Source organism: Struthio camelus, chromosome Z (genome assembly GCF_040807025.1).
Source record: "Struthio camelus isolate bStrCam1 chromosome Z, bStrCam1.hap1, whole genome shotgun sequence".
Lineage (NCBI taxonomy): Eukaryota > Metazoa > Chordata > Aves > Struthioniformes > Struthionidae > Struthio > Struthio camelus.
Window position 1 is genome coordinate 12077735 of NC_090982.1, and position 23872 is coordinate 12101606.

The following is a 23872-nucleotide window of genomic DNA, read 5'->3' on the forward strand; positions in this document are numbered from 1 at the left end:
GCAGTAGTGACTCAGCATATTTTTATATAAGCAAAGGAAAGGGTTGTGCAGTTGTGCAGTCCTGCTGGTCTGTATTGCCACTTGAGAAGATCTGGGGGGGGAAAAAAATGAGTATTTTTGTGTCATAGTTCTTCGTCACAAAACCTTTTTCCATGTTACAGTACAGAAGATCTGAGCCAAAGTCCTGCACGTCCAGAATCCTGCCTCTCGGTTAGAACAGATAAACTCTTAATTATCTGAGTCACAGTACTAGGATACTTTGAAATCTAAAATGCGGCAACAAACTCATTTTTCTAAGTCAGTTCAATAATGTTATCGATTTATGATTCCATTTCCATTTAATTTTTCCTGATTTAAGCAGGCAAAAATTTTGTACAGAACAGCTACCTCATGAGATTATAGAGGGGTACACATTTTTCGTGTGTTGCTGAACTGTTCAGTAGTTAAACCTGTTGCAGCTTCTATATCAGATTCCATGTGTAAGCTTTTCTTACCTGAAATAAGTCCAAGCTGTGCCTTTAATGTCTGATTAACATGAAAATAAGGACAATATAATTATTTTCGTCTTCAATGTGTGTCTCCTAACAAAAAGCACTGAAAATTGAAGAGTTACAAGAAGCTTTGCGGAAAAAGGAGGAAGAAATGAAGCAAATGGAAGAGCGATACAAAAAGTATTTGGAAAAGGCCAAGAGCGTAAGTGTCTTTGTTCTGTATTAATGATCCCTCTCGGATAGGCTGCACCACACCTCCACTCTGCAGGAATAAAATGAAGTGAGATATCTGTATTTACAGTAGCAAGACAAAGAAAAGGCCTAGTGAATTTCTTTACATCTTCTTACCACCATAGTGCTTAATGTTGATTTCTTCTTCTGCAGACACTTTTACTCTCTTTTTTTTTTTAATCTGTGATCATCCCCTTTTGCTACCTATCCAAAACCCCTTTTGTTAACCCTGCGCATGTGCATCCACTGCTACAGATTTTCAAGAGTTACCCAGACAAAGCTCCTTAAGGATAACAAGTGCCAGCTGATGATAAGGAGAGTGTGTTAAACCCTTTCCAGTGCTGTTTCTCTGTGGAAATTCTTCCAGACTTTGGTCAGTGAATGATGTAGATTGGTTGAAGCAATGTCCTCACTAGGACCAGTGGTATAGAAATAACCAAAACAGCTGTGTGGTATTCCAGAATCAGAAAATGACCCATATATACCAACCCAAAAGGAGAAAGCTCTGTGAGCAAAAATGCCGTTCAGTTGGCATTTGCTCATGGGACTTCTGGCACAATTGTCATGAAGAGTTACATCTCTTTGTACACACAGGAGTGTAGTTCAGTGCCATCAAGTACTGACCTGAACCAACAAGCCCTGCTTTTCATCAGCATGGCTTCTTTTGTTAGACACGAATGGGTGCAAAGGGAAGGAGAAGTTTGGGTTTTTTTCCTATATGTGTGACTACATCTCTTTCACGTGTGCTTCTGGGTGAGGTAAGCTTCCCATGGTGTGCAGTCAATCATACCTCTCTTACCTGGAGCAGGTAATTTGATACATCATTTTACAAATGTGGCTTTTAGCTGCTGTATATTTCATTCAGATTTAATTGCTCACATAAATTACTTTTTTTTTTTCTTTTTTGGGCTCTGCCAAACTCTTGTCAGTCGTAATCCTCAGAGCTTACAGCCAGAGATAATTGGACGTGTGCTGGTGTCATCTTTACTGATTTAAATTTGGATTTACTTTCTTTCTCTTGCCCTGCTTTCTGTTCATCTTCTGGTTTAGAAACCTTTTTAGTGTGTATTTTGTTTCTTTTTCTAAATAAAGTAATCTTTTTAACTGAGCCACCTATGAGAGCTCTACTGACTTTCACCATTTTTCCCTTCTACTTCATATATGCTTCTGGAGAGAAGGAGGCTGTTATTAAAGCATGAAATTCAGGATGAGGGTCACTGTCAGCTTTGTAATGGCGATATTATGGTTTCAAACATAGCTTCCTAAGTGACTTCTTGTGACATTTCAAAGGCTTTTTGAAATCTCAACAAGTCGTATTTCTTTTCTGTTTTATACCTTGTGTTGCTGTCAGCTTCTGAGTATTCTAACGGAAGAGATGTACGATTTACTCTTTCAGTAGGACTTGGTGGTTTGTAAGTGCTGTGTTAACGTAGGGTGAGTTATACAATAGTAGCATTAATAATTTTTCAGTTAGGTTACCTTTTTGTGGTCTTCTCATCAACTTTTCACTATTTTTTTTGTGAAGATGGATACAATTATTATAGCCTTCCGCTTTAGAAGTTACGTTTAACTCCAATACATATTTTCTTAGAAACACAGTGCACTTTCTTACGAGGCTTCTTCCATGAGTATCATCCAGTAGAAATGACTTACTAAAATGTAGAGGATTATTTTATTTCAGTGCTTGGGGTCCTCCCCGTTGTAAAATAAGTAGAAAAAAATATGAAATCTCTCTCCCTGTATCCACAGGTTTTTAGGAAGTTTTCTGCTATTTTCTAGGGCAAACTTAGGAATCTAGACCTTTTACTGGACTTGTTTGTGATTTAGCTCCGTGCTTCTTAGCACACAAATGCTACCTGCGATGGATGTCACTTCAGAATGTAACTGGATATTGCTGCATCTTATTTAGTAGCATAGTCATCGTGCGTGCACCATAGGATGCTCCTTGTCTTAACGGAACTTGAACGCTGAGTGAAAAATTGGCAGGAAACAGGTAGATAACCCTTAGCTATAGGAAGGGCCTTTGAGAAAACATTTCCTCCACTGTGGTCCCAGTATAGTGCAGATGGGGTAGGAAGTGCTTCTGTGAACCTCGTAGGTGTCAGTTTTTCCTATCAGCAATATTGTTTGACAGTCGTGTAAGAGAGAACAGTTCAGATGCTCTTCACACTTCGTGACTGGTGTTCAGAGACAAAGCCGTCGTCACCCTGGCTGTTGAGATTGTGTTGTATTAGTCAGCCTCTTAAAACCGTACTTCCCTCTTTTTCACAATGAAGTGTCATTTCGTACCATTGACATAAGTCACTTTTGTATTTCTTAGCCTACCTTACGTAGTTATGATTCCTTGATGTCCTTTCCTTCAGTTAGATGTCTTTTGCAGTATTTAATTAAAAGCAAACTTTGATTTTCTCTCACAGGTCATCCGTACCTTAGATCCTAAACAAAACCAAGGTGCAGCTCCTGAGATTCAGGCTCTGAAAAATCAATTACAGGAACAGGACAGATTGTTTCATTCGTTAGAGGTAAGCTCCATGTTTTTCAGTAGATATTTGGTGTTTCCTCAGTGGTTTTAAGGTATTGACTGTTCTTCTCTAATACTTAATATACTTTGTTTTAAATATATGCTTTTGGGGGTTTTTCAGAAAGAATATGAAAAAACAAAGAGTCAAAGAGAGATGGAGGAGAAACTTATCGTTAGTGCCTGGTACAATATGGTAAGAATTTCTATTTTAAAGAATTGAAAAGGTTAATATTACTTGTTTCTGTGTTGTTTATTGCAGTCTGCATTTATCTGTGAATTTTGGTTTGAAATGTGTCATCTGACACGCACAGACACGCACAGACACGCACAGACACGCACAGACACGCACAGACACGCACAGACACGCACAGACACGCACAGACACGCACAGACACGCACAGACACGCACAGACACGCACAGACACGCACAGACACAGACAGACACACAATGCTTTTAATCATTTTTAAGTCCTCACTCTATAAGAGTATATTCCTATGTGTTCAAGATAACCTTGGAGTTTATTAAATGAACTTTAAAAAGCTGAAGAAAGTCGTTCTGAAAACAGCAAATTAAACCAGAGTTCAGAATATGAAAAACAAGTTTTTGGTGTCATTTTGAAGTTTCAGAATCCAAACCAGCACATTTTGGAGGAAAGGAAGCCTCAGATTTCTGTTTTGTAATTCTAGCCCTTCAGTTACACTAGTAACTGAAGTGCTCAAATTTACTTTCTTCTTTGATTCACGACGACTGTCGTGAACACTAAGATAAGTGGTGATAGCTTTACCTGCCTCTTCCTCTTAGCTAACCTCTGCTTTTACACACAGCACATCACAATGTGTTCATCCTTTATTTTTTCCCTTTCCTTATTCCTCCTGGTCTACAGTGAGAAGATTTCTCAGATCCTAACTTTTGCTAAAAGCATATTTTCACTCAGAGTGAGGTCCTGCCTTTTTTTTAGTAAGCTCGTGTTTTCAGAGGGTGAATTTAGAAAAGTACTCTTCTAGCTCAACTTCCTGAAGGAGATGCGGAGGAGACACTTTTCACAAGATCAGTTCACGTACTCTGTGTTCGTGTGCAGAAGCACGTGTTCAGATCTGAGGCGTTGAGGTCCTTCTTCTCTACAGTTACTTTGAACTTGGACAGTGATTAAAAAGAAGGAACACGTTGAAAAGGGTCAGGAAGCATATCTTAGGCGCCTTCATCCTTAAAAATGCAATGCTTCATGTTTGAAATTCAAATTAGGATAGTCAGTGCTGGTGAAGAAGAGCTAATAAACAAAACGTAAGTAAGTGGTGTGTTCAGTATTGCGTGTTGATATTCTCTGATAAGTTTCTCTCTGTTCATAGGGAATGACTCTGCATAAAAAAGCAGCGGAAGACAGACTGGCTAGTACAGGCTCGGGACAGTCCTTCTTGGCTAGACAAAGGCAAGCCACGAGCACAAGGAGATCTTACCCGGGTCATGTCCAGCCAGCAACGGCAAGGTAGAGAAACCTTGCCCTTAGAAAGAAAACTGCCCTCTGATCCAGGCCACCTCTGTTGCACATGACAACATTCAAGGAAAATCAACCAGCATTCTTCTCTGTCTTTGTCCTTTGTTACCACTGTTACTTCTCAGCCCTGGAAAGGGTTTCAGTATGGTTTCTCGTTGTTCTATAATGCCCTTTGATTATATTTTCTTGGAGTCCATCTCTCTCTTTCTCTGCCTTTTTGAGTGTGCCAAAGTTTTGAAAACATCTGGAGGAGTGGTGTATAGTAATAGAGTCTTTTTTGTATGAAGCCTGTTCTTTTATGAAAAGCCTCAGGTAGGCTGTGTAACAATGTAAATTTCCTGTCACAATTGATACTTTTGTGCCTCCAAGGGTTGTTATGCTTTATAAGACTATCTTCCTTCAAAAGGAGCTAGGCGTTTATTGTGGTGTAACCTGTTGCTTTGGAGAGGAGGGGAAAAAAAAAAAAGAAGCTGAAAACCCATTACAGGAAATGCAAAACTAGAATCTAATGCTATTGTGAAATACATGTGCAGCTAAAAACCTCGCCATTTGCAACAAGAGTGATCCAGCAATGTCCTTTGCCATGTCTTTCAGAAAGTTTTTTTTTTGGTTTGGCTAGGGTTTTTTATGTCCTGTGTACAAAAGTTGCTTTATTATTAGCCTCTAGGAGGGAAGCAGGATGATTTTTTTTTCAGTCATTCTTTTGTTCTTCCCTAAAAATGGTATATATCCGTTCTTGTTTATCAACTGGTGTTATCTCTTTGTTGACAGATGAGTATTTTCAAATGGTTTATCCCATTCTTCTTGGTCAAATGTATGCTTAATATAAATTACATAAAGATTAAGAAATACTTGGAATGCTTTAACATGCTACAGCATTATCCATTTTAAAGAAGGTATTTGTTTTAAAATTTTGTAATTTTGCGCTAACAGTACATAATGGATCAAGGCCCAGACAAATATTGCAGATACTAATGTATTCCAGTTTTCATCCCCTCCTAGAGGACTTGCCTTTCATATATTCATTCGGTTTGTGATTATATCAGTTGCCTTACTAAGGGTACTAGTGCCTTGAGGTGAGTTTGTTGCTGATTTTGAAAATTGGTGTCATTTGTTGTTCCAAGTTTTTAGTACGTAGCTGACTAATGATGTGGCACTCTCATTATAGCACCTTCTTTTTGGATCAGTGAGGGGGGTGGATGGTGGTCCCTACTGCTAATTTAGGCCCTGTTTCTACAACGTTCTGAGTATCTCCTGGGTGACTTTATGCTCTCCTTGCTATTTTTATCAAAGAACTGATGGGACACAAAGGACCTCTGAGTATTAGCTGGATGTTTTGAACACACACATTTTGTGGAACTTGAGCGTTAAACGTTTTTCTTTCAGACTGGTCCCTAATGTGCATACAGTTGAGTTTCTGAATTTATCCTTTTTCCCTTATTGTAATGCTTTCCCTAGTGAAGACATTTTCTTTTTGTAAATCTCTTCAGACAAAAGACGTTCTAGCTTTTATTAGCGTTCCAAGATATGTATTAATTTACAACGGGAATGAGCCTAGGTTCATTAAAGCAGGCAGACCTAGACAGAAAGCGAATGCCATTTGTAGGTATTGCTTTATCTTTTGAGTAGGTTGTCTATTGTAATCTAGGCTAAGAAATGCATTCAATAGGTCTGAAAAATTATCTCAATTCTGATTTTTTTTTTTCCAGCAATACTTCAGCGTCTGCTGAAGTCTGTTAACTGCATATAAGTTTTTCTTTGATTGCTCAGATTTGGAAATAACTAGTTTTCTAAAAATTATCTTTAATTCAACATATGTCATGTCTGGACTACGCATGCAAGATTAGATGAGATAGGGAAAATATCTCATGCCTAGAAAAGTAACAGTGTAAAGCTAATTTAGGACAATTTCTATGTCTCAGTAAGGTGATGCTTTTTTTGCTGTCTTTTAATGAGCTACAGAACGCTAAAGGGGCAGAAGTCCCAGATTATCTAGCAAGATGATGGCGGTTTTTGTTTTGTGTGAAGTTTTTATCTTCACAGTCTTGTGCACTCCATTTTAATCATTTAAAGAATTTATTACTGCGAGTTATACGTGCAATGTAGCAAGTATGATGATTTCTCTCCGTGAGTTTTGTGTTCTTGATTGAGAGTACGGTGTTTTTTATCACCCAGAGAGAGAACCCAAGGATATTTAAAACTCCTTTTATCTGGCCAGCTCTGTCAGTTAGCAAACTGCCAAAGCCTATTTGTGAAAGAAAGGGATACCAGGACTTTAATGGGAGGTTCTATCACTTAAATTTGTCTAATCATTTAATTTACTTTTGCTGTTGATGAGATGCATGTCTACAGTAAATGGAATACAATCTACGCGTCTGGATTGTTTTAACCTTTGCTTTACCGTTTTACCTCCAAGGCTTTGATCATAGGCGGAGGTCTCTGACAGGTTAGGCACTGAACAGACGCTGATTAGATGCCTCCCTTATGGCTTCTACTTTTCTCTCTCTCATGGCTTCATCTCCTTTTTGGTACTTGTTGGTTTTTTATCTTCTGTTTTGTAGTGTCTCCTCTTTTTTACCTTTCCTTTTCCCATAAGATGTGACATTGCAATGTTTTCCGTAGTTCTCTCCAAGAAAAAACGTCTTATTCATCATTGTATATGTAAGAGCAAAAAAAGAGTAATATTGATGCTGTGCTTAACTGCTGCTCATAGTAATTGTCAGTCAAGATCAAACAATTATTTTGTCTTCTGAGAATTCCCAAATTCCTAGAAGTTCTGGTATTTCCCAGAATTTGTGTTATACTTAAAAATGTAAAATCATACTGCAGTGTTACAGAAATACCTGTGAAGGTAATCTGTTTATATCTGGTTCCAGTAGGTCATATGTTTTGTCTTCTAATGGTAATCGGCAGCAATATGGTTCCTTATTCTTTAGCATTTGTTCCTGTTACCTGTTCCGTACATCAGTTCTTAATCCTTGGGTGTGGATGGTTCTCTTGAATGCAGGTGGTGAATTTCACATCATTAAATCTTCCCTATAACAAGAATGGTTTTTTCATTGAAAGGATTCAGCTTCGATATTTTTCTTTTAAGGAACCTTGCTAGTTAGGTGTCCTTGCAAGTAGTACGGTATTAGAAACAGTGGATCAGAGCAGAACTTCAGGGACTAAGAACCTGTACAGATGAACTGCTAAGGAACATTTTATCTTGTATACCTTCCGTAATAAAAGAACATAAGCTGCAAAACAGAATTCAGAATTCATTACAGTAACAACTTGTGTGGCATAAAAAACTAATTACATTAAAACTATATTGTATAATTATTAAATCAACATTGTACACTGCCCTCAAACGACAAAAAAAACCCTACAAGGTGGTCTTAAAGAGAAGAGGTTCTTCAGGGTGGTGATAACGCAGCTGAAGAGTTTGTAAGAGTACATTCCTAAATTATATGCCAAGGATCTGTCCGGAAGGATCTTTTCCTGAATATTTGAATTAAGTGCCAGCAAAAGATAACAGTGGAATGCACAAATATGTTTACTGTTCAGGAGCTGGAGCTTATTTTTTGATCTTTAAGGATGTGTGTTTTGTCTAGTTTGTACACTTCCATGAAGAGTTAGTTCTAGCACGCATAATTAGACACTATAAAAAAGAATATTCAGGTTCCCTGTTTTCCTGAAATCAGCACTTAACCCCTTGGATCACGCCACGTGCTTTCTAGGTACTATATAAACTGAAACAGTTTAATTTAAAGGAAGTATGTTCCACCCATAGTGCAAAGGAAAATATACTGTTAGAGCACACAGCTGTAAATGTTGCAAAATGAAGTAAATACTGGCTACAAAGTGCTTCTCATTGTGTTCTTGGAAATAAGCTTTTGGGAATCCTGTCCTGTTCTGATGTCACTAGAGTTTGTAGTAATACTTCTGGAAGTTTTGTGGCTTTCTGTTTGTGTAAGGAGCACTGGCAAATTTATATTCATTGCATTTGAAAGAATTTACATTGGCTATTGCTGTTGTTGCTTTATGATAATCTTAATGGTAAGTGGTATATGCAGCCTGTCCAGAAAATTCAAGAGGATTTGGCGGTTTTAAAGTTCCCTGTGTTTTGACACGTGCAAGTAGCTTTTACTTTTCCTCAGTTCTCTTGTTTATGAGACTCTCCACTTAGTGGCTTCCTAGAAGATTTTTAGTGAGTTTGATTATGTTGGTGTGTTGATGCTTTCTGTATATATGATAATTGAAAAAATATGATCATCTCACCACTTGATTTTTCCTCTAGTTAGTGATTATGAGGAAAACACAGTGTCCTGAATGTGGCTAATTTTTCTTTCTCCTTGTGAGGCAAACAGTACCTGAATTATACTGTCTTTATGGAGATTTTTTTCCCTTCCCAAACATCCTGACTTTTTGCAAGGATTGATGAGGGAAGTATTTTTGCACTCAGAGTCAGATATTTAATTCTGACTTTTTGTGGATTTTTGCACATGTGTGTTAGGTAGAATATGGACTCTGTTCAGCAGTAATGTTGTATTGACAGACTTTCCCAAACCGAGCTTAGCTGTTTTTTTCAGGCCTTTCCCTCACCTATATTGTGTGAATAAATTGCTGAGAGAGGTTTGTCTTTCAGGAAATACTTTCAGGTGTGTATTTTCCTTTAAGTCAATACTGCAGGGATGTCACTTACAGAGTAGTTCAGAAACTGAATTATGGCTGAAGTGTGATCTCAGGATATCAACTACTTATAAAGAAGCCTTTTCGGAAGCCATTCCTTATAACTCTATTAGTTAAGGCTGGCAATGTGACACATTTAGCATTCTGTTAAAATGAAAATGTGGATCATTACAAATTTAACAATTTGCATGTAAAGATCAGGTAGGCAGGAAATGGGATGAATGAAGTTTTTAGCTGCAAAGACTGCATGCAGCCCAGACACACGCCCCTTCCCAGACCTGAGCAGACCAGCCCCGTTCTGGATTGGCTTTCCTACTTCATGCCTTTCATCAGAAGAAAGAATGAAAACCTTTCATGATCTTTCAGGGTGGGGTAGGAGCAAGGAATGGATGCAGTAAGCCTTGCTTGCCCTCAGAACGTCTCCACAAGCCTACTTCACGTCAGCAAGGGGCAAGGTGAAGAGATGTCAGGTTGTACGTAGGATACTAGCCACATCTCCAGGTTGTCACTCTCAAGGATTTAAAGAACTTTCTAGCACAATAGATTGTGTTTCGTTGCTCCTATGATATTTTTTCCCTCTCTGGAAGTCCAGAAAAGCAGGAAAAACTGCCAATAAGGGGTGAGTTCCTCAGTTTGAAGGGGGAGGAGGCAGATGCATGCAACTGTTCAGAGAAGCTCATTGAGTACAAAAACCTGAAGGCTAGTATGTCTGTCAACATGTTGCTTTGTGGCTATAGATTGAAAACTTGATGAAACGAAATAGCTTTTGGAAGTGTTCTCCTTTTAATTAGTTTTGAGTTGCAGTTGATTACATTTTGGAGGCTTTCGCTATTTGAATAAGTCTGAAATTGTCTTTATGAGGCACAGCAACCTAAGACTTCTTGCATCTGATACAGGGAATCCCTGGAGATTTTGTTTCTGCTGTTATTCTTATTGCATTATTTGGAGAGCCTGAGGACTTCTGTAGTTTTGCGTCCCCATCCCACTTTTTTTCCTCCTTGACTTTACTTTTGTGAGCTTATTGTTTTGCGAGGGTTTTTTTTTTTTTTTTTTTTTTTTTAAAGTATCAGCTCATTGAATTAAGTAGTGAACGAATGTAGATTGAAAAGCCCAAGAAAACTTGGCAAATCACACAAACCCATGGGACGTTGAAGGAACACCTGGCATATAGCTAAGGCAGCTTCCCAAACAAATTGTTTCAGTATCAAATCAGCCAGTGGATCAGTAGGAGCTCGTGATAAATGATGTAGCTGAAGTCCTCATCTATTAGAAGCTAATGGATGTTTTTGTTATTTAATTTATTACGACCTAGATTCCACCCTTCATTTGTTGGCCTTGCCAAGGTAATGCGGTTGTTCTGAAACAGATCTCTGCGTAAGTTTGCTAAGATGGCAGATCGAGAATGTCTTATGTTGCTGTTTGCTATGTATGTACAAAGTCATTTGGAAAACTGCTGGCGTAACCTTCAGTCTCCTTAACGCTGCACGCTGGTTCCAGACTGAGGGCAGATCCCGTCGAACCCTAGTCAGAGCAAAGTCTCTTGCTGACCTTCTATTGCTACTGATGTCAGAACATGATCCAAACAACACGAAAAGTGTTGCTAGCGGAGGCTGTACCAGGACAGTCAGGAAGCCTTTCCTATCTGGTGATGACATTATTCATTGCTTGGCTTTGGAGACGTTCTTTACCACCAGTTGAAGTTAGAATATCAAATGTTGCAGAGAGCAATGGGGTTATTTTAATTTTTACGAAGGTGGTCATCTAACAGCACGTTGAGGAGCTGTTAACTACTGCAGCATGGCACAAATCTGAACTATTGCAACAGCAAATATTTTCATAGCTATAGGTTAGGCTAGGCTATTTCGGAAATGGAACTTGAATCCCTAATAATGAAATTAACTTTGAGAAGAGAAAATTGGCACGAAGGCTGGTTGCTCGCATGTTAGCATGCTTGCTGCGTTGTTAGCATGATCGTTAAAATGAGCAGGATTTCAAGAGGCGATCACAGAGTAACACTTACTGGATCAGAAAATAGTTGCAATTGAAAGCATTAGAATTTTGCTTTAGATGTGAATAAAGCATTCGTTATGTAACTTCAAATTTTACGGAAGCATTGGATTGTAATTCTCAGCTATCAAAGGGTAGTAAGCAAGAGGGTGAGCAAATTTCCAGTTACGAGAGGTATCTTAAAGCTTTCGTTTAACAGTGTCGGTAAAATCTGGGAATAGTAATAAACATGACATTGCAATGCCCCACTTTTTCAAATGTATGATCTACTTTATATTCTGGGATTCTAAGAGCTATAAAAATGCAAAGCGGTGTTAATGCAGCACTGGAAGATACTATGTCAAGATGCGCTTTTAGAAAGTCTAAAGGAAACACCACAGTACAGGGAGAAAGTGGAAAACAAATTTAACAGCAGAAGCCAGTAAGTAATGAAGTCAGGGAATCTGCAAGAAAATAAAGCTAGAGGCAGATAATTTAAAGCAGAACCTTGGTAGAAATATTTGGGAAGGGCATGCTGGATTTGAAAGTAAGTAGACTGTGTTGCTCTGACTGCTTTGGTGACTGGACTACGGAGTAATACTTAAAGACAGCAGATCACTGGCTGCGGAAAGCCTAGTCTCTCTTAGGACCAAAACCAGCCTGATCAGAAGAGAAGTAGTTGCTTAGAGAGGATGTGTGCTATTGTTTACATCTGGTTTGGCTTGTGTGAACGGTGCTTTGAATTACAAGTTCTTGTGTTGATTGGTACCTTCCAAGCTAGCAAGGTTAGTGCAAAGGAGAGGCAGCTGAGATGGGCTGGAGATGTCCCAGACATGTCTGTGCCTTGGAAATAACACGGGAGCAGAGAGAGAAGTTAAGGAGGTTTTAAAGGAGTTATAATCACTTGCGATGAAGTAGAGAAAATGAGATTTGGCACTGAATACTGTAATTTCTCACTAAGAAGTAATCCTCTAGGCTAGCCCTCAGCCTTCAGCTACGTATATTGTATTTTGCGCTGGCAGAGACGGAAGAAAGAGGAGGTCACTATTCTGTGGACAGATCTCTGCTGAATGAGTTATCTCATTCTGAAGAAGCCACAGAAGCAATGACAAGTTGTGCTGGCTGGATGTGCCTTCACATCTCCCCTTTCTCTCATCTCCTGAAGTGTTGCTGCCTCACCAGGTAGCTTTTAGAGTGATTGATTGATTTCAGGTGACTTTCCAAGAGAAGGAAATTAACGGGCGCTTATTCTAGAACAAGACCAAAATTTCTAGTTCTCAGATGAATCAGGGTATTTGTGTGTTCTTGGAAGAGAACATACTGTCCGGAGTTTACAAGACCTCTTAGAACTACTGACAACTCAAAGACAAACCTATAATGTCAGTTCTGTTAACGTGCAACAGGATACATGGAGCGCTGCTACATGGCAAGTCTGAACTAGGTCATTTCCAGGTGAGAATAGGGCAGATGCATACTTACGTAGCGTGAACATTTAATCTTTTTTATAGGCTAACCACAATAGTCTTCATATTATTAATCTTGAACTCATTCAACACTTAAATTTATGCACACAAGCAATGCTAAGCAAGCACAGTAACACACTTCAGACATAATTACTCAAAATACACCGTCAGATTCTACTTTGAGTATCTTAACTTGAAGTATTTTCTGTTTTTATTTAATTTGATTTGTTGCCTGTTCTTCCTATGTGCTTTCCAAAAACAGTTAGTATTCTGGGTTGGTGGATGAGAAGGTAAAGGAAGGGATACGCAAACTACAGGATTTATAACTGAAAGAATGTTTTATTTCCAGTAAATCCTAAAGTTTAGTTATAAATGTTTTTTCCCTAATGTATTTAACCTGGATTGTTCTTATCACGGGAACTGGTCTTGGAACCATTTTAAATCGGTGCAATACTTCAGAGGGGAAGGGGAGAAGAGAGACAACTCACACAGTGTGATTTCTGTCTCATGAAACTATTTTACTCTCTGCATCACGGTGAGATGGGAGAGAATCAGAACGGAGCAGATAGCGCTGTGCCATGCTGTGTAGGGATATTCGTGTTACGTGGGAGACCTGAAACCACCACAGCAGTGCTAGCAAAGCATTCCACCTGCCCAGTTGCACTGGCCAAGAGGAGGGTATATTAGCAAGGATGGAGCACTACCCGAATCTATCCTGTTCCGTTCCAAACCTGGATGCGGTTCCATTGCCTCATGATGTGCCCCTTGGACTGTTCAGTGGCTCCTGCTTGGCATATTTGAATTGGAATCCCTGTAATTTTCCTATGATTAAAACCTGTGTTTGTGTGAGATGGATCGAGCTTGCCAGTGTAAGACAGCAGTGATGTGATCTTAACATCGCAGCACAGGATTAACTTTGAAAGATAAACACTTACGGAGTCTCCCATGGTGCTCAGAGCTTGAAGGCTCACGCAGAGTCGTTACGACCTTGATTGCCTTTTTGCATAGAACCATATGGCACCTTTCACTTTATATTCTGTTTTTGGTTTTTTGAATCGATCATACTCACAGACAGCAGGAATGCCTGAGACGTTTTCATAGCTGAGTAAATTTAATTTCCATAGCTGTGTAAGTTGAGAGTGGTGCTCTTTAGGATTTTATAAGGAAGTATTTAAGTCTGACTGAATTTAGACATTGTTCAAGGCTCAGTTTTGTTGCTCCTTCCAATTTTTGTCATTTAATCTTCCTATGAAGCTGAAGATTTGGCCTAGCAAGGACATATCCTCCATGAATTTGCACAACTCTAAGTAGAGATGGACTTACTAAACTGCTTTGAAAATGCCTACTCTGTTCTTGTTTTTTTTAACAGTAATGGTATGTTTGCTGCTTTATAACTTTCTTCTTTATTTTCTTTATTTGCAGTGATGTGGTTGCATGACCTGCAGCATTATTGTAACAGGGACTGTTCAGTGCATGACTTGCTTTTCTGTCCAGACTGCATAACCAAAACTTAACCTGTTCTACACTTAAGACTCACGGGCATCTGGTTTCAAAGAGAGAGATCCACTTGCAGAGAAACTTACATCTTGGGGAGTGGCTTCCCCATTTCCCATCTCAATTTTCTCTCTCGCGTCACAAAAAGTCTCCTATGAGGCTAGAAGAGAGAAAATCCAGTATTCAGAAGTCCACAGAAGTCATTCTGCAAACTGAAAGAGCGCTGTCAGCTCTACGTTTTACTTCTGTCCTGTCTGTCCACTTAACTTAATTCTGATTAACAGTATTAACACACAGACTTCCTGCGACATTTTCATGTACTGAACTATAAAAGTCTAGTTTCAGTGAGTTCATGAAAGCACCTTTTGGTTACTGGAGCAATTTTAAAGTAAACGTACCCTTAACGGATCCACTTGGAATCTTTAATTAGAGCCGAGAAGGTGTTCTCACAGGAGAAATGACTAATGAATCACTGCTTGGCCAGCCCATCTTCCTTAGAAAACCAAGCAAGATTCATCTGATAATCTCCGAGCCAGGCAAACTATTGAGCAGTATTTTGTTCACAGACACTGCCTGCTTCCTTATTATGTATATACACAGTAGTTGGTGGCTGTCGTATTTTTCTCTCTACATTTTAGCTGTGTTGTCAGTTTCCTTCAGAGGCATTTTTTCCAATTCCTGTACAATTGTTAAACAATCTGAGGAAAGAACATGGATGGAGATAACAAGTATGAAAGCAGTCTACAATTTCAGTATTATGCATATGGTCCTTGCCAGTTTATAATTTGGATCGTTTATCTTTTACCTGTACTATTACCTTTTTTTTTTTTTTTTCCTCCTGATCCCAGTCTTAGCTATTTCATTTCCAATTGCACTAGCATGGCTGTTTCTTTGTATTATGAAGTTTTGCTATAAGATTTTGCCGTATGTAGACAGTGTAACTCAAAATGCTTTGTGCTGCCTATATTAATTTTAAAAGCTGCTTATTTAATATTCTTAAATATCTGCACATTTGTACTACTACTGTATTTTCATTTTGTGTTGGACCTCCAGCACCGGCAGGATTCAAAGATGAGCGGGTGCTGTTGTGTTCTGGGGATAGACATTTATTGTATAGGAGTTAGTCTGTAACATATAGGGGAGGGGGCTTTTAAGCCGTAGGACTTGCCAAAAAATCTGAAAAGAATGAATGAATGATGAGTACTTTATGTTGTTTGGTTTAAGTCCGATTCTAGAGAAACCCTATTCTTGCTCACTTGGACCTCAGTCCTGCAAAAATATAAACATGTCTTTACCCTGCTTACTGCAATAATAGTTTTGTGTGTTTGGGCCCGCAGCTGTAACCATGACCCCTGTTTTTCACGTGAGCACCCCCACGCTGGAGAAGTATTGTGTTTTCACGGGAAGGTGTGTGCCCCGTGCTGAGGGGAAGGGCTGGTGAGAACCAGGCTCCAGGCTGACTGTGCAGGGGATGAGCGTTAAGATCCCAAGAGAGGTTGAAGCTTGAGGCTTGCTCTCTCCTGGGTGAGTAGAGACAGACTGAGGAGCCTGTGGCTGCCAGAAGCTCTTTGGCCAAGAGCAGTCTGGGAATGCTCCCTGCTGTTTAGGAGATGGGGACATGTCTGTCTTGGTCCACCAGGATCCAGGACTAGTGAAGTCTGACTTGACCCGTAGGAAGTACCAAGCAGGGACGTGCCAAGGGTTCCCGCAGCAGAGGTGGGAGCACCTTGATCAGACCGAGTCCTGTGGAGAGCTAAAGGATTTGGATCTTTTCAGGTCGTAGCCGTAGATCTCTTATTAAGCCTTAGGGCAAGCTGTGGTAGCAAAACTTCTCTTTTTGTTGGGTACTAAGGGCATGGTTTGCATCACGTTTGCAAGTGCTGCTGCAGCTGGGACCACGTGCCTTCCCCAGGCCTCGCAGTTGCAGGACTTCTGAAGCTGGTATTTCTGTGCGTGGTGGATGGGTGGCTGGCTTTGCTGTGCCTGTCTGGATGGGTGTCCCGAGGCGAAGTGGAGCTCGTTTCTCCCAGTGGTCTGTGCATATTAGAAACTACGTATCAGTTGTTCTTGAACCTGAAGTCATTTATTTGTAAGTGTGTTTAGCTTGACAAAAATTATCGGCAGAGAAATGCCAGATGGAGCCAGTAACTTTCAGTAAATGAGCTGGCTGTTTTAATTAGATTTGCCTAGCATCTCTGTCATGAAGTTTTTGCCAGCTCCCAACTCAGAAGTGATCTCCAGCATGTCTGATATACTAACTTCATTTGTGCTGCATAGAAGACTTCTTTTACTTTCTTAATAGCAGCTTGTTTGACAGTCCTGAATTAAGTGTTGACCAATTATCAAAGTAACTGTTTGTGAAATTACTGGTGATATATTTTTTTTTTGGTAAGAGAATGGATTCCTAGAGCGTCAAAACATTAATTTCCCATTTCCGTTCACCTATGAATTCTGTAACTACCAGATTGTCATGGTAGCAGTATTAATATATACATACCTGTATATAGACAAAAAATTCTCAGTAATGATCATTAGAATTAAAACATTTAATATTTTTCCCAGTGAAATACACTAATGCTTCCAGGGTTACAGAAGAGTGTACAGTTGTTAAACAAGTTGTAAATAAAGGCTTATATAAAATGTAAATGCTTGTTTTTCCTCTGTTCAGTACTGTGTTATAAACAGAAGCCAAAACACATGTTAAAATTACAGGTTTGAGTCTGAAGTGTTATTTGCTATGTAAGATGGTGTTAGCTGGTGGTGCCTTTTGCAGCCAGCTGGTGATTACCAAGGATATCAGTGGATTGGGAATAGCATGGAGAATACAAAGCAAGTGTAAATTAGATAACAAGAAATGCAGACAAGGTGAAACAGCAAACAGCAGTCAGTTGATGCTTTTGCCTGTAGTGCATGGAGATGTGTAGGCTGCTGCTGACTTGAACTACAAAGCTATGTGAAAAAGATGGTGCTGCTTCCAGGCTTGAGAAGGAAGGAATTAGAGCCCTAAATAAGTTAGTATTCTAGAAAATGAATGACAGCAAATGATAAACAAAAAAGGTGTTACCACAGGTGTATGGGAAACCAGCTGACAGTTTATCTCATTGGAGTCAGCTGCTAACAAGTCCAACCAGGATGAGTGGAGCAGCAAGGATTCCGTTTACTGCTGCCTTCAATTAATAATTACATTTTTTTTTAAAAAAAAAGGCTGCTAATCCATATATCAAAATAAAATATCTATGCATTTGTTCCAAGATGCAGATTCTGATCCTACTCCTCTGCAGTTTTTTATCCATTTTCTGATTGCAAACACGCAGCAATAACCACCCTTTTAAGACTATAGACGCTAAAGAGGTGGTTGAGCACTTGATTACTTCCTCTGGTATTTCTAGTAAATCTTTAAAAGAAGTACAAGTTATAGTTATTTCCAAAAAAAAGGACAGTAAGAGGTGGTTGCAGACGTCCCAGCAAAGAAAATCACCTGTACAGGGAGGAGAGCCCATGCTTTCAGCTGGAACTGAATTACCTGGTAGCCCTGGTACAACCCAAAGAACCACCTCAGGAACAGCTGATCCCTCTGTCCTCACACTGCAGGGCACCACCACAAGGGTGGGTGCCACTGGTGAGGGCTGGAGCAGGCTGCGGTGGCGTGTCCTTACCAGCAGATAACCTGTTGCCTTTGTTTCCTAGGGCATAAGAAACCACAGAGGAAAGGAAAGGGTGGTGCAAGGCTAAGCACGATCAGCTAAGGCGTGAAGAGAGGATGAGTCTCTGTCCAACCTTGTTTTGGGGTGGAGTGATTCCCTGCAGAAACCAAGAACCACCACGTGGCCTTGTGAAAACCTGGACGACAAGCTTCAACCCCAGGAAAGAACAATTTCAGCTGAGATAGCAACCACCATAAAATACAGTTCAGGGACAGGGGACGAAGGAACCCCTGGCGCCCTCAGAAGAGGTAGGGTCCCTAGGACAGAAGTGGGGAGGGGATGGAAGTAGAGGTGGGGACATGAACCCTCTGTGATGGTTCTGTCCCTGTGAGCTGTGCTGGCTGCCTTGCCCTCAGCACTTGGTCTCAAAGGAATAAAGGAAAAAGGAGAGGCTGCTGCAAGCTTTGCTAGTGGGATGAGTGGGAGAAACGCAAATCACAACTCATGCTGACTAGGACAGTTTTTCTTCATTAAGCTAGTATTGTTAATAGAGGCAAGCTGTAGTTATTAATAGCAGATGATTACTCACATCATGCGTTCACTTACTCCCTCATGTAGCTCATCTGCCTGCACGGCGTTGCCTGCTGTTCCCCGGCTGGAGCAGGGCGTGGGGCCAGCGCCAGGGCTGTGCTCAGAGGCAGAGGGTCAGGCTGGAGGCTGCCTTGTCAGACAAGTGTTCAGCAAGTCCCTGAAGGGCCCCCTTGTTTCCTCCATGTTATTGTAAACCACGGTCCTTGTCTGCGTCTAGCAGCCACTGCCTGCTTGGATGTGGTTGTCGTCGGTGCCAGTGCGTGCTGGTAGCCCTGAGCTAAGTTGACCAATCCTTGTGTGCTGAGTTTAATGGCTCCTCCTCATCCGAGAGGATCCTGGTCTCTGGGCCTGATTAGTCCTTAGGAGACTTTCCACACACAGCCTCTCAGCAGGTGCATTTTCCCTCTCTGGGCAGCTGTTTTTTGGTGATTGTTTTTCCATGCACACTCGGAGGTACCCATAGAGCCCACTCACAGGGTGAGAAGTGGCATTACTGACACACCAGTACCAGCCTGTCAGTGCAGGGTAGAAATTGTATGTGCTAAGGATGCTGCATAAAGATGGAAATCTAACCTGAGCAAAATAAAGCTATACCTTGCCTATTTGGGTTGAAATGAGTCAACACAAAAAACACCTGAAAACATTTACCTGAACTTGTACAAGCAGGGAATTTTTGGTGCCAGTTGTTCTGATAAAGCAGATATGCCTGACTCCTGGCTCAGGCCTACTCACAGGAGCCATGTCTTAGCTATGCAAATGACAACTTCTTGCCTCATTCCCCAAGGCCTGTGCAAAGGAGATTGGTGGGAGTACCTCAGAAAACATGAACCTCCTGGCTTTTCCTGGAAAGCAACAGATCTGGCTAGCCCATCAAAGTTCAGCTATAGCGGTAGCTAAAGGAGGGGAAAAAAAATTCACTGCTAATATGAGTAGAAACAGATGCCTTCCTTTCTGTACTGCTAAATTGCTTTGCAATTTTGGGGAGGGGGAAGACATGAGAAACAGGATGCTAAGAATCAGGCCTGGCTCCAACTTGTTTACTGGGAAAGAGAAGGCAACGGCCAGCAGCAGACACTGAGTCCCCAGGCGTTGTGCCTGGGGCCGCTGCTGAGAAGGATGCACAAGTGCCTTGTGACTACCCCCTCCCACCCTCCTTGTTGTTCCCCCAACAAGGAATGGTGGGAGAGCAGAAATGGGAGGGCAAAGTCCTGTTGTTCTGCACACCCAGGGCTGCATGCCCTGATGCGGAGCCAGCAGCTCCAGCCTGGTCTGTGTGCGGGCGCTGCCGCAAGAGTTGACATTGCTGGCGTGGTCACAGGTTGGCCCCCACACTGGCTCTGCCCGATCTCGCTCAGGTAGCGAGGGGGAGAGCCCTGGGGTGACGGGCTTTGAGGACGAGGCGGTGGAGGGTGGCCAGGTCGCTCAGGAGCCAGGGACAGCATAGGGTAGAGGCAGGGAGCTGTCAGACTTGCCTCCAGCTGACAGTGATGGATTTGTCCCTCCCCTTTGCCCCTCTCAGTCCCTTCACCTTAATTATTACTTCGGCCTCCAATTAGCATCGCCCCTGCTATCTTCTTGTTCCCCCGATGCAAACCTCTTACCTCCTTTTGCTGTACTAATTGCCTCCTCCCACCTCCACACAATCCCCGCTCCCCCAGGGAGCCCCTTTTGAGCTCCCACGCCCCCCCCCCCCCCCTCCCCGGGCCCGGGCAGTCCCTTCACTGTGCCACAGATGCCTCTACTTCTCTCCTACCAGACCCTGGTGGGCTTTGTGTGCCTCCCCTCCCCCCGTTTGCCCCCTTTCCTCAGTCCTTGGAGGGAGGGCCCACAGCACCTCTCATCCTGCCCCTCGGGTTGTTGGCCCCGCAGAGGGGAGCAGCCCCTGCCGGGGGGGGGGGGGGGCGGAGGATGCACACGCCGGCGGAGTGGAGCAGGGAGTCCAAGGGTCACACAGGCAGCTTGGCAGGATGCAGCAGCCCAACCCATAAGTAAGTGAGTGGATGCACGACAGGGCACCCATGCTGCATGACGGTAAATGCAGGAAGCGGCTCTCTCCCCTGTGGCAAGCTGCTGCGCCCCTCTGCTGCCCTTCCCCAAGTGCTGTCATGCAGTGCTGTCACCTGTGCAATGCTGCAGCAGGTTGTCTTCCACCCGTGCTTTGCCCACACCCCACAGCCAAGCTACTGAGGCCACACTTTTAGCCTTGAGTTGTAGGTGCTTTTAGCCACATAACCTCCCACGTGCAGGCTCTGAGACACTGCTACATAAGATTACTTGTTGGACGTGATTGATTGCCACCCTGTGAAAAAGACTGTGTTCGTTAGGTGAGCTCCTCCTTGTCTTCTTCCACACTAGCATCTGTGCTGTTTTATTTTTTTTCTTCCCCCTTTTGTATTTTCTTTTTTTGTTTCTTTGCCTCCACTAACTCTCTGTCATGCCCTCAGCCCCAGGCCCGGCACCTAAATGTTTGTGCACAGAGCTGAGGGTGAAGCTCCCACGCCTATAGTGCTGTCTGTATTTGAAAGACGCCACCCACTGCTGAGCTTGGTTTGCAAAGCCTTCTTCATAGGTGTGGACTTGTGCTCACAGGTGATGTGTGGGCACAGTAGCTTTGCCCAAAAACCAAGGCTCCACATATGTATGCATTTCTCAGTTTTTAAAGCCCCTGACTCATGGGGAAGAGTAAGACTGACTCTTCATCATTGTCTAGAGAGCCATCCCAGGCTGCCACTTCCAGCCTCACTGCAAGTCAGTCAGATAAACAGCTGTGCTGGTCCCATCTGTGCAAGATCTGTGAAACAAACAAACACTACTGGTGCTTGCTGGAGCTACACTGCCAAGCACAGCCCATGCTTAGTTTGCAAACACGCATTTCCAAGAAAGACCTAAATTCCATCCAAACACGGTGCTACGTTCTTTTCCATTCGTTTTCCAGATGAGCTATTTCTTATGGGAAAGACCAGCCTTTCCTGCTGCAGCGTGTGTTCCCACCCCAAACGGGAACATACCAGATCAAAACTCATACTCTCGCCAGCGATAGTGTGTGAGGAAGGAAAGAAACTCCAGCAGATGAAGCTGGCAGAGGTTAACAACTGATTACAGAAATGAGAGAACTGACCAGCTTCTGTGAGATGGCTAAGAGCAAAACTTTATTTCCAAAAGAAACTACTAGTTGGAAGTAGTGACAGTTTTAAGGCTTTCTGCTGAAGTTCAGTACTTCTGACAAGCTCCAGCAGCATGGCTACAACCAAGACTGAAAGTCTGCCTGAATACAAGGTGGAACTAACCTGCATGAACATCCCAGGGACGGGGTTCAGGCAGTCATAAATCTGCCAAATCAAATGAGAGTTGGATGGAAGTCAAAATCCAGTTTTCATTCCATTTATTGCATCACCTTGTATGTCTTACTTTGCCTTTGTCCCAAGCAGATAGCAAAAAAAAAAAACCTTATTAAAGCAGATCACTAGAGTTACAATCGAAATTGCACCATGCTCTTATCAAAAGGTAAGTTTTCACAGACACCCAAGTGGGATGTGTTCCCCAACGCCTTCCAGCAAGTCTGCATATCCCTTCAACTGTTAAATAAATTGGTAAGTAAAACACACCCTTCTGCTTCTCTCCTCGCAAAAGGACTCTCTTTTGCAAGCTGTTTTAGCTGAAGACCAGCATTGCACTGAAATCTGGCAGTGTCAGATCAGAGCGCAAGCAAGAGACCCAGCAGAACCCGGCTGGCACCTTCACACATGACTAGCAGCCCCACATTCACGGGGTGCCCCATGCCTCTGCATCAGACTCAAGTGCAGCAGCACCCAGGCACAACACCCAGCTCGGCAAAGGGCGACACCACTGGTCAGACAGGTGACGGGCAGCCTACAACAGGCCTTGGCCAACACGGATGCAGGCAAGCAGGAGCAAGCCACTGCTGCCCAGCTGTGAACTTGCACATCAAGGGAGAGCACCTGCTCCTCATGAAAATTTCTGTGAGGCTTCCCATCAGCTGCACCAAGAGTTCATGACAACCAAATTTCTGATGTACACCCACAGAGGTTTCATTGAACTCAGAGCCGAGTTCTGGCTGTGGCAACTACTTAAGCTCCCTTTTCTGAAAGCATGGTCTTTACACAGCAACGATGCCACAGCCCCTACAGGCTCTCTCCGAGTCTTCAAACACCCTTTTCATTATAGTCCAGAGCACCTTGAAGATAAACACATTTTGGAAACACCCAAAATAAAATTCTGAGCAATTTACCTCTGTGAAGAAAGAACACTTTCCTGCAAATACAAATTAGCGGAACGCTAGAATAAACACTTTGGCATTATTTCTAAACTAAGAAAATCTAAACCACTTTTCATTTCTAGAGGATTTAATGTGATACCTAAACTTAATTTTAGGTCAGCATATATTCAGATTCTAATGAAGATGGACAGCAAAGGTTAGCAGCCTCTTCAAGTGCTGTATGTACGTGGAGTAGAGTTTGCAAATCATGCAATGCAAACGTCCTCAACAGACCAGCCATATACAGATTCCAAAAATTCACTGAGAAGAGCCTTTAAAATTTTTTTTTTTTTTTCCTGGAAAGTTTAATTCACCTACCTGTGAAGAGGTTAAGATGACATGTTTAATCACCTGTCAAAATGCGACATTTTAAAGTGTGTTTATGTAAATCACCCAGGATTTCTACATGAACTAACTTTGCATACAGTGGGGAATGAAAGACAGCTGCAAAAGAAATTCTGGACTGAAACTAGATAATATACCAACAACAAAGAAAATCAACTGAACAACAGTCTTGAAAATGCTTTATTGAACCGTGTGTCTTATTGTAATGTGCAGATGTGTTTGAAAAGACTACAGCTTGAAAAATTTTTGAAAATCCTCAACAATCAATAAAAAAGTCCCTACTGGGGTTAACTCTTAGGATAAACCAGAGGCCTGGTGTAGTATTTCCCTTGAAACATTTTCTGTTGCAGAGACTAAAAGAAAACAAAGCTAGTACTGTTCAACGTGGAAACAAATGGAATTTGAGGATTTTTTTTTTTTTTTAAAAAGGAACTTAAACTTCAATCTATGGGTTGATTTCTTTTGCTGCTATTATTTTGGATTAGCATACACGTCACAGTTCTGTTGAGAACACCATCTGGTGTTCAAGTCTGTAATTTTATTCTAAAATGCTTGCAATGCTGCAGAGATGGAAGAATACAGAGAAAGAGAGGGGGGTGAAGTGAGAAAAACCTGGAAAGACACCATTATGGTATAAGCCTAGTTTAAATTTCACCAGAAGCT

The 23872-nt window shown here is 41.7% G+C and overlaps 1 protein-coding gene across 3 annotated transcripts in view; it reads left to right on the top strand.

Annotated features, from left to right (window-relative positions):
• The window catches only part of HOOK3 (hook microtubule tethering protein 3), a 93778-nt gene extending 74588 nt beyond the window's left edge, over window positions 1–19190 (top strand). For 2 of the 3 annotated variants that reach the window (XM_068929071.1, XM_068929073.1), the window contains 5 exons: window positions 593–693; window positions 3140–3244; window positions 3365–3436; window positions 4591–4727; window positions 14282–16999. In XM_068929071.1, the coding sequence (XP_068785172.1) occupies window positions 593–693; window positions 3140–3244; window positions 3365–3436; window positions 4591–4727; window positions 14282–14297 (431 nt within the window). In that variant the 3' untranslated portion in view covers window positions 14298–16999. Of the gene's footprint in view, window positions 1–592; window positions 694–3139; window positions 3245–3364; window positions 3437–4590; window positions 4728–14281; window positions 17000–18040 lie in introns of those variants that run through there. The other variant, XM_068929072.1, reaches the window with a different exon arrangement.
• The last annotated feature ends 4682 nt before the right edge of the window (window positions 19191–23872 follow it).